Source organism: Dendrobates tinctorius, unplaced genomic scaffold (assembly GCF_039654945.1).
Source record: "Dendrobates tinctorius isolate UK_male_01 unplaced genomic scaffold, ASM3965494v1 ptg000032l, whole genome shotgun sequence".
Taxonomy (NCBI): domain Eukaryota; kingdom Metazoa; phylum Chordata; class Amphibia; order Anura; family Dendrobatidae; genus Dendrobates; species Dendrobates tinctorius.
In genome coordinates this window covers 7,514,231-7,525,626 of record NW_027361700.1, presented here as the reverse complement: position 1 = coordinate 7,525,626, position 11,396 = coordinate 7,514,231, and the positions used below count along the sequence as shown (strand labels likewise).

The window sequence follows — 11,396 nt, the reverse complement described above, 5'->3', positions numbered from 1 at the left end:
ACTTCTTGCTGTAAGGCTATGTTCACATCAGTGCATAAAAAACATCCGGAGAACTCGGCCGATTTTCATCCATAGTTATTCGTATTAAATCCCTGTGCCATCCGTGTGTCTGTTTCTATACATCAAGTACCGATATGTTAAAGGGGTTGTCCTCTCCTACAGAATGACTGCAGACTTGTGAGTCACGCACCCTGCGCGCTGTGTAAGGATACCCTTGTGTCGGTGGTCATGTGACCACAAGTACGCAATGTGAATACTCCCGGCCACATTCCAACTAGCTGAGCGTGCCCGTAAACAGTCTAGTCAGAATGTGGCCGGGAGTACGCCTATCACAGACTTGCCGGCTCAGAGAATGCATGCGATATGGGGATTTCCAAGTCTACAGTCACATAGATTTTACCATGAATTTTGGCAACATATCCGTAAAAAGTCGATGCTACAGAGATGATCCGTTTTTTTTTGCGCACCCATAAGTCTGAAGAGTTGATTCTCATATAGAAACTAGTGAAGGCTGGCATTTTGTTTTCCCCCACAATCAGACTTAGTCCATGAAGAAACCATATACTTATTAGAACAGCCCAATTGAATAACATTGGCCCTAGTGAGCCCATGTAATGTCAGTTGTTTCATGGACAGCAATTGGATCGAAATATGGTCATGTGACCACAGCCTTACATGACGGAGTGGCACAGAGAGCAGTATGGAGAGCAATGTGCCCACTCAGGATTATACATGTGCCCCACCCACTGCTTTCTGTGCCAACATGTCAGACTCGCCTCAACGAGGAAACGAAACTAAAGCAAAGACAGAAACAGAACAGCAGGTGTGAATCACCGAGAGGAAAGCAACGAGGCATGTCCCCAACAAGCGTTACCGGCTGATCTAGAAGACAAGCTCTGTAAGGAAGACCCTTCAGCGGCAAACCAACTGGCCTGCTCTTGGTGTACCCCATAAAACGCAGCTTTTGAACCCTAGAAGCCCCCCCAATACAGAAGACATAAATGTCTTTTCTTTTCCCCCACGGAATTCCACATCGGACCACAAAGGCTGCATTAGATTTTTGTTGGCAGATGATGTTACTTGTGATCATCAGCCCAAAAATATCCAACATAGCCACTTGGCGTTCTAGCAGTCATTCAGGAATTGGTTATAGCAAATCATTAGTTTCACCAAAACATCAGAAAATCGTTCATTACGGTGAAAATCAGCCATTTAGGACGACTTCTAGTTTGGTAACAGATACTGTTATGTCCACCCCCCCCCCCCCATAAAAAACAAAAGTGGCTGCAATTTTGTGGGATGGGTTGACATCTTGACTTTGCCATTTCCGGCTTCAAAATGACTCCTGTTAAAAGGTTCCCACAATTAAACCATTTTCTTCAAATGTAGAATCTGCATTTTAGGTACAAAATGGGAAAAAAAAAAAAACTACAATAGCGAGAAATTTGATGCACTACATGTAAGGAGAAGCTGTGGTTTAAAATGCTTTTTATTGAAATCCTTCATATTTACAAATGTAACTCTGCAGTGAATGGAGCTTTCAATGGACACACATTATGGCCCACATTAATAAAAAAAAAAAACTGGGTTCTTCGCGCTTAAGTTCCAACTCTGCCACTCCATATTTATCAAAAGTGGCCCTTTACAAATGAAAGTGGAGCCAGTTACACCTCTGCAACTGTAAGCATGGTGGTATACTTCCCAATGTTACAGTAAGTGTTACATGTCACATCTATGCTGTAATTGTGAAAATTACATTTTTTTTTTTAATATGTTAAAATAGTACAATTCCCAATGAAAAAATAAAAAAAGCTGGAGTCCAAGGCGTCGTGTGTCGCACATTAATATATAAAAATCACAAACAAGTCACAAACTGCGATTTTGAACACGCGTTTAAAACAGTTGCAATAAATGTATTCGTTTCACGCCTTTTTAAAGACTGCTATACACTGTCTAGAATGTGTGACTTTTTTGCAACTTTTATGCAGAAATGCCACCATAGAAATGTTGCATTTCACACCAAAAACTTTTTCAATTCATTTTAAGCTTTGGCATAAGTACTGAAAAATTAAGTCATAAATGGCATAAAAATTGATACCTTTAAGTTAGGCATTTATGACAATGAAACGTCACAGTTTGCGCAAAAGTTTTGTGCAACCGCAACGATAAATGTCCCATTATCAGTTTATTAAAGTAGCACTCCGAGGATTTTTCTGCACATATGTTTACTCATTAGCATAAAAAATGCTAGCCTTGATGAATCGGGCTCATGCTCTTCCTGCCATGTTCAGTTTCACTGCATGTCATTTCATGTAGCTGAGAAAATAATTTCTGCTGCTATCTAAAAGGGAAGTGGTAAAGTAGGAGAGCCTATACAGTGATTAGCTGCAGCTCCCCTAATACATACACCAACAATCAACATCTAAATACTGCGTGAAGAATCTTTTCCCTGCCTCCAACTTGTTTGAGCTTACAGAGAAACTTATCACAAGCAGATGACAGGGGAGACATTACTGACCTCTACCTCACTGCTCTTAGATAGTACTCAGAGTAGAGCAACTGCAGCGATGAGATGCCACCAGCTGCAAAGCCAGCGGTATCATGCAAAGAGTAGCTTACATTAGGGGAACCACATCAGAGGAAGAAAATGGATAAATATGGCAGACAAAAATATACTGGAGTGCTGCTTTAAGTAGAACATATTTTGGTAGACAAATCTACTACTTCTTACAGATTTGGGCCTTTATCTACTAAAACTACCCAAGTGTTGGCATTTCAAAGTACAAAGAAACGTGCAGTTATTCTAAAGTGTTTTTTTTCTTGCAGCCCACATACCTATGTTCAATTTATACACAGAACACAAAAAAAAAAAACAAATAAAAAAACTAAGCCTAATAAAACATTGAAAGAGTCCAAGTTGGTTTACTTATCGCTGTCTTGTCACGCCGCAATGTGTACCAGCTGGATAACATCGCAACTGCATGGGCAAGGGCTAATGGAAACCAGGCTTACGATGCTCTGAACCATTCCAAATGTTGTGTCTCAAAACTCAAGTAGATTTCCAGCGATCCCATTCTGATCTGCCCGGATCAGCAGCAGCAATAATTAAGAGATCCAGTTCTGCTACAGGTAAAATCATATGCAACTTCCAAGTTTGTGTGAACTCGGATCAGATTAATCCAGAGACGTGTAGGTGGGGATAACAGAGTCTATACACGAGTGGTTCTGATGCATGATAAAAGGAATCCAAATATGTGTATACAGGCAATTCCGGAGAATTACAGAACCTTCCGCGTAGGAGCTTTGAAGTAGGCAAAAGGGGATGAGGAACAAGTGTACTCCCCTACCCAAAGACACCAAACACTCTGCAGGCAGTGCGATGGACGAAGTTATACTTATTAGGCTCTTACATTTTATTTGAGAATTTCATTCATGCCTTGCTCAGTTTTTCCTTCACACATGAGCACACAAAGAGGTATTTAAACCGAGATGGAGTCAAAATAATATTAATTAAAAAAAAAAAACACACTTCTCTAATAAACAGAGACATAAGATGCTGCTGACGTTGAGAAGTCTGATTAAATATTGTCCTTATTCCAGGTTAAAACACTTGTACGGAGAAGGGATTGGAGGGCAGGAGGAAAGGCAGGTGGGATACAAGACTTTTTTGAGAGTGGAGGTTCAGGGACGCGGGCTTGTTAACCGAACTGGAAAAAGAAGTTTCCGGGTCCAGATGCTGGAAGAGATAAAGAGAGTTTATTAATAAACAGCTTCTAATGTACACATGTATCAGACAGAAGAAGCATTAAAGAGTATACAATATTTAGAGGATCACCAGATTTTTTGCTACCCAGAGAGCAGCATGATGTAGAGGCAGAGGCCCAGGTTCCAGTCATGTGTCACTTACTTTACTGCGTGCTGCAGTTTTGATTAAAAATGGTTTTATGTGCTGCAAATCTCATAGTTCTCTGAACGCTGTATAATACCGCCAACATCACTGATTGGCAGCTTTCTGTCTATGCACAGCAGACAGAGAAAAGAGCAAATCAATGGTGGGGGCAGGGTAGGAGTACCTGGTAACATTGCCAAAAGTAGTCCTACAGTGAATCTCCTGATAATGTTATAAAAACTACCATGCAGCCCTGTTACAGATACATGACTTAAATCAGGGTCTCTGCCTCTACATCATGCTGCTCTCAGATGGCATGGCAAACACCTGGTGACCGATCAGTTGAAGCAGTCTATTTATAAGGGGTGGCCTCATGAGGACAACCCCAATCCATGTGTCTTATTAGGGTATACGAGTCAGAAATCATGTATCCGAATGGCCACCATGTAGTACAACAACTGGAATCCGGTGGCTAGCCTCAACTTACCCAATCAATATTATTTTGTCATGGGGTATGTGAACTTTTGCAACCAATTATCTTTCATTGTTCCAATGCATCAAAAATAAAATTAAGGCATCTTCAAAGAGATCTGCGCTGCATACATAATTTATGTTTTCACCATATCACTTACAAAATTTGCTTTATTTGCATTTTTAATATGTTTTGGGATAAAATGGTTGCAAAAGTGTGCATGACCTTAAAATAAAAAAACAACTAAATACATATATACAGTGTTTTATCACTTTGGCACGGCAGCATGAGTCCTACCCAGCTCGGCACATATATGGCAACCGAGCACAGCATGCGTATCATCTATATAATGGTGTCAAGAGAAGGGTCCCCCGAGCAGCTGCACATTACATAGATAGATGTACAGTGTCTGAGTGTACACTGAATACCCTTCTCCTTACAGAATGTGCACAATACGGTCAATTCACAGCAGATCCTTCTTAGCCATTCATTTGCATCAAGTCTCCATTGATATGAAGTGTAAGAAACAAGAGAACACAAGACAAATCTGTGTGTTATCAGGGCCTCGTATAAAATTAAATAGTAGCAGCATTTTATTTTTTTTCACCAGTAGAAGTAAAGAAACTTTGTAATATAAATGACATATGCTTCTTTCCGCATCTAATCAGCCACTTTTTCTCAGCACTGGTCAATCATTTTAAAAACTGCTCAAATCTGTTTACAGATCTGTCTTCAGTGGGAGAATCAAGTTATACATTTGCCTATGAATCTACAGTGAGGGGAGCTGGTGAGAGACAGGAACAGAGAGACGCAGAGAAACTGCTGAGACTTCTGGTGCAGAGGGGGAAAATGCTAAAAAAAAAAAAATACAAGGTACAATTCATAAAAATGGCCAGAAATAACAGTAGACCTCATGTACACACTCAACAGATTATTCTGAAAAGTCGCTTGAACGTGTAATTACACTTTACATGGTCAGAAAATAACCTTTTAATCACATATACCATTTCTGTGGAGGTGCTTATTATTTAGGATAGGAAATATAAAAAGACGGACAATTTCTACTTTATCTTAGAGCTGGATCAGAAAATGGCCCCCGAAAAATGTTTTCCAACCTTAAATGGGAATAGGTCAGTAGGTTCAACCTGCCTAAGCCATCTATATGGGCATGTAGGTCATAAAGAGTTGTAAATTATAACTTGATATATGCGGTCTGATGTTTTATGCCTGAGAAATCTACATTTTTCTTAATAAGTAAATGAGTTGTTAAGGTCTATGGGCTGGACATAGATCTCACCGAGAATCGGCTTCCAGAGATTATTTTATATGTAAGGGAGTGTTACCAGTGTGAGACATAGATCAGAAGAGCAGACTGTCAGTCATAAAACGTCTCATACTGGTGTCATCCCCTTCCATTTTAAAATAAGCTCTGGAGGCAGATTATCAAGGATCAGTGTCCTGCTCATAGATCTTAACGGCTGTTTTACATATTAAGAAAAACATGGATTTCTCTGGAATAAGACATCGGATCGCAAATATCAAGGGATCATTTTATTGAACTTTCTGTGATCTACATGCCCATACAGACAGCTTAGGAAGATTGATCCTAGTGACAGATTCCCTTTAAGGTCCCTATACATATTAGAAAAACGTTGGACAAATCTGTCAATTTTGGCGGATCAGCCTAGCATCTAGTGTGTAGCAGGGACTTCCAACTCTTGGAATTCCAACAACTACTCTCAATTTGCCTCCGGAGATATGCCCATGACAGACGTAGCTGTCAGCAGATTTCTCCACTCTCCCCTGAAAAGACAAGTACTCAGCCTCACCAAACACTCATGTGGACAATGGAGTTGGGAGAGACAGATGTCGGCAGGTGACGTGACATAAGATGAATGGGCACTTGAAGGGATGAAAGGCCATATTAAGACCCTAATTAATAAGATAATGCAGCCATTACTGATGGCAATTTGGATGCTATGTCCTACAACTGCTTGGCATAGGAGGGAATTTTGTTTTTTTACCATCAGACCTGTAGATTTATAAATCGTGGTGATGTTGGAGAATATTTGGTTACATTAATTCCTAATAAAAAGATGGAGATTCACTTATTAATGGCAGAATATGTGCAGGGCTCCAACTTTCCAACAAGGCCATGAATGAGGGCTGAGGAAGGTAGCCTGGAATACCAACGTTCCATAAACGAATAACTGGTTTCACCATTCTGAAAAGAGTATCTACAGGAAGAGCCAGACATCTTCTGCACATATCCTTTCCTTATAGAGCAGATAATGTATCAAGCCTTCACACCCAAATGGCTCTTGTACAAGCCAAATTTGTTTTTCTATGTTCTCCATAAACTCACCCTCAAAGCTGAAGCCTCCGGGACTACTGAAAAATGCCTTAAATATATTGTTGGCATCAAAATCTGAAAAAGAATAATAAATCATTTTAATTTGATGACGATACATGTGAAGTGATGAGTGGCTCCATAATTAGGGTTGTAGATATCAACCACATAGAGAACCACCAACTTGTCTGTCCATGGATCGGGTAATGTTACATAGTTTGGCCACCACACAATGTCTCACCTCCCATGTTCATTCCATCCTCCTCCAAGTCCTGCCCGCTGTCATAACGAGCTTTCTTCTTCGGGTCTGACAATATTGTAAAGGCCTCACCAACTTCTTTAAATTTCTTTTCCTCCTCCTTCTGGATTTCTGTCGTTGCACCACTGTGTCTGTCTGAAAACAAAAACCAGAAGACGTGTGTGTAGAGATCTGTGAAAAGCCAAGATCAGGTCATTAGTGAAGGTATTAGTTATGGTGGACAATCAGATCACCTGGATGATGCATAAGCGCTCGTTTTCTGTATGCTTTCTTGATCTCATCCTCTGACGCATTCTTGTCTACCCCTAGGATCTTGTAGTAATCTTTCCGCTTGCTCTTCTTTAATTCCAGCTGTGCATTCTTGAGGAATTGCTTGTGTTCTGGTGAGAAAAGGGTGTAAGGAGAAAAATGTCCAATGAAAGCCTCATTGTTTCCCCATACACTATTGTCTGCTCACAAATGTGGAGAACCCAGTGAGGGCTCTTCTTGGTACAGTGGCACGCCATCTGCCATTCCCACCCCCACCACACATAATGACACATAAACAAACACTGGGGTATGTATTCGACAAATGTTGGGCTTTTGCCCAGACCACCAACTTCCCTGAAGTATGCGCTTACTATGGCATTGTCCATGAAAATCTAAGCTATGCGAACATGTGTAATGCCTGACTGCTATTTTGAACAATGCATCTCAACTCCTCTGGCATGCAAAATTAAAGTATTTAATTTGTCATCATTTCATCAAGGCTGTGCGGGTATTAATAGGCTGTCCAGCAATTAAAAAAATATATTATGAATTAAAAAAAAAAAAATTCTGATCTCACAATGCTCTGGTTCCAACTATTACTGTATATACTTGAGTATAACCGATGATTTTCAGCCCATTTTTTGGGGCTGAAAGTCCCCCTTCTCGGCTTATGCGCGAGTCATATACACCAGGGCGTCGGTGGGGGTGTCAGATCATACTGACCCTCCCACTGGCGCGTCTCTGGCCCCTATGTTCAGGGTCACCTGGTACCGCTCATTAAAGTCATGAATATGCGCATATTCATAGGGCTAAGTGACAGCACATGTGAAAAAGACTTGGGTATACTAATAGATCACAGACTGAATATGAGTCAACAGTGTGATGCAGCAGCAAAAAAGGCAAATGCAGTTCTAGGATGTATTAACAGAAGCATACAGTCTAGATCACGTGAAGTCATTATTTCCCTCTACTCCTCTTTGGTCAGACCTCATCTGGAATATTGTGTCCAGTTTTGGGCACCACATTTTAAAAAAGACATCAACAAACTGGAGCAAGTTCAGAAAAGAGCGACCAGAATGGTGACCGGTCTGCAAACCCTGTCTTATGAGGAAAGGTTGCAGGATTTGGGAATGTTTAGTTTGCAAAAGAGAAGACTGAGAGGAGACTTAATTGCTGTCTACAAATATCTAAAGGGCTGTCACATTGTAGAAGGATCAACTTTATTCTCATTTGCACAAGGAAAGACTAGAAGCAATGGGATGAAACTGAATGGGAGGAGACACAGATTAGATATTCGAAAAAACTTTTTGACAGTTAGAGTGATCAATGAGTGGAACAGGCTGCCACGAGAAGTGGTGAGTTCTCCTTCAATGGAAGTCTTCAAACAGAGGCTGGACAGACATCTGACTGGGATGATTTAGCGAATCCTGCTTTGAGCAGGGGGTTGGACCAGATGGCCCAGGAGGTCCCTTCCAACTCTACGATTCTATGACCGCTGAAGGAAGGAAGGAAGAGCTTCCGGAGACCGTGGGAGAAGCAGGGGCTGCATAGACTGCGCCAGGAGAGGGTAAGTATATGCGATATTCACCTGTCCCTGTTCCACCGCTGCACGCCGCTCTGTCCTCTGGCTGTGACGCTCAGGTCTGAGGGCGCAATGACGCGGTTAGTACGCGCCGCGCCCTCTGCTGCCTGAACAGTCACTGACAGAGGGACCCGGAAGACAGAGCGGCGCGTGGCGGTGGAACGGGGACAGGTGAATATCTCAGGTGGCGGGGCCCTGAGCCAGCGGCAACACTGGCACCTGGCCCCCATAGCGCGCCGATGTCCCCGCCTGTTCAGGACACCAGCACCTGGCCCCCCAGCGTCGAGAGGTGAGCATGTCATTTTTTTTTATTTGCATATGGGGCCATAACCTTTATGTACCAGCATATGGGGCATAATCTATGGCGCATCATTATTAACCTTTGTGCAGCATTATATGGGGTGTATTTTGTATGGAGCATCTTATGGGGCCCATCATGAACTGTATATGGAGCATTATATGTGGTATATTTTGTATGGAGCATCTTATGGGGCCCATCATGATCTGTATGGAGCATTATATGGGGTGTATTTTGTATGGAGCATCTTCTGGGGCACATCATGAACTGTATGGAGCATTATATGGGGCTCCTGATCCAATATGGATATTCAAAAACATTTAACCTATTGATGTCTCAATTAATTTTACTTTTATTGGTATCTATTTTTATTTTTGAAATTTACAAGTAGCTGCTGCATTTTCCACCCTAGGCTTACACGTGAGTCAATAAGTTTTCAGTTTTTTGTGGCAAAATTAGGGGGGTCGGCTTATACTCGAGTATATACGGTACTTTTCTCCAAAGTATAGCTGATTCTGGCACAGTGCTGTCTAGCCACATGACCGCTGTAGCCAGTGATTGGCTGCAGTAGTCATGTGACTATACGATACTTGATTAGCTGTAGTGAAGCGTGAATACCAGAGGTGAATCGGTAAGGCAAATATGATTTCTCTTTTTTGTGAATAAGCGCTTTAAAAGAGATCTGTCACAAGGAGTTTGGTACTCCATCTGAAAAGCAGCATGATGCAGGGGTTGGGATGCTGATTACCACAATGCATTACTTGGTTGCCTGCTGCAGTTTTAATAAAATCACTGCTTTATCTGTGGCAGATCAACAAATTCGCTGAATGCTGATTTGTATATAACCCCACACAAACCACTGATTGGAAGCTTTCTGTGTTCACTGTGCATAGGCAGAAAGCTGCCAATCACTGGTATGGACAGGGTTATACAGAGCTCATGTCTATAGAGTTCTACATGGCAGGAGGTTTACTAGTTCTCTACTGATGATCTGCTGCTGATAAAAATCACTGTCTATCAAAACTACAGCAAGCAGCACAGTAACTGACACATCGCTCTAATCAGGGTCTCTGTCTCTACGTCATGCTACTCTCAGATGAAATAGCAACTGAATCGATCACCAGGTTTTTAACAAACAGGTCTTTAAAAAGGTCATCTTTAAAATGTTTTCCGGGACTTTCCATTCCGTGGTACAAGCAATAATAAGCTTACAGCGAGCGATAAGCAGTGACAAACTAAGCTAAGGTATCAAGGTTATTACCAGCTGAGGCGCACTACCAGCTACATTTCAGTGGATGTCACTTTAAAAAAAAAAACAAAAAAAAAAACTGTGGACCTCTGCATGAGGATCACAAGGTCAGATCACCAGAGTATCGCTGCCATAGTACAAACACTAACATGTCACTACATTGCTGACATCTGACTTCTTTCACAAATTCTGAAGTTGTTATTCTCTGAAGAAAAAGAAGGCACAGATGGCGCAGAACTGGACACTGGGGTAAAATATATGACAATATGACAAATTCAGGAAAGCTCCCCATTACGGGCGCCCTGCATTGTACTCAGCCTTTTCAGGTTTTTGTAGATGCATTCTATGACTACAACTATGAAAGCAGGTAAGAAAAATCCACAGGTGGGGATGGAAAGTTAAAGATGTATATTCTAAAAGTCTGTGTTTCAATATGTCAGAAATATTTAACACAGCACATAGTAAGAGAACGTACATGAGAGCGCCGCTGCAGAACGGTGAACCTACCTTTTGTATTTTCTGTCTGGTAAACTTTCTCATAGTCTCGAACGGCTTCTTCATATTGTTCTGTGTCTGTGTAACTGAACAGAAATACACGTTTTTTTATGTGTGACGTTATTGAGGCTTGGGCTAAGAAAGATCATGAAATGACGGATTTACAGGTGCTAAAAGAAGCTGGACTGGGGTCTGGCAAAAATAGCAAGGGCCAGGGTGTTGATTACTGAGCAGTCCCTTCTAAACCGACTGATTGGGGGGAGTGATCGTGTGGTCAGCATACTGTGGACCCATGTGATATTTTTGAGCTCAATAGTGGAGAGGCACAGGCCGTTTACCATACAGCAGAGAGCTGAACAAGCCCCCGCATGGGTGGAGGACTGGCGCTGTCATTCTATCTATGGCATTCTTACTCCGGTCACTTCTACATTAGATCAGGGACAGGGGTGACAGACTGGCGCTCTCATCCTATCTATAGCATTCCTACTCCGGTCACTTCTGCATTAGCTCATGACGGGTGGTAGACTGGCACTCTCATCCTATCTATGGCATT

General features: G+C 41.7%; 1 protein-coding gene across 1 annotated transcript in view; it reads right to left on the bottom strand.

Moving 5' to 3' along the window:
• Positions 1 to 1,471: 1,471 nt before the first annotated feature.
• The window catches only part of DNAJC7 (DnaJ heat shock protein family (Hsp40) member C7), a 64,240-nt gene continuing 54,315 nt past the window's right edge, over positions 1,472 to 11,396 (bottom strand). The window contains exons 10-14 of the mRNA XM_073572364.1: positions 10,856 to 10,929; positions 7,204 to 7,350; positions 6,953 to 7,105; positions 6,727 to 6,789; positions 1,472 to 3,736 (exon numbers count right to left, since the gene is read on the bottom strand). Coding sequence (XP_073428465.1) covers positions 3,699 to 3,736; positions 6,727 to 6,789; positions 6,953 to 7,105; positions 7,204 to 7,350; positions 10,856 to 10,929 — 475 coding nt within the window. The 3' untranslated portion in view covers positions 1,472 to 3,698. The remainder of the gene's footprint in view (positions 3,737 to 6,726; positions 6,790 to 6,952; positions 7,106 to 7,203; positions 7,351 to 10,855; positions 10,930 to 11,396) is intronic.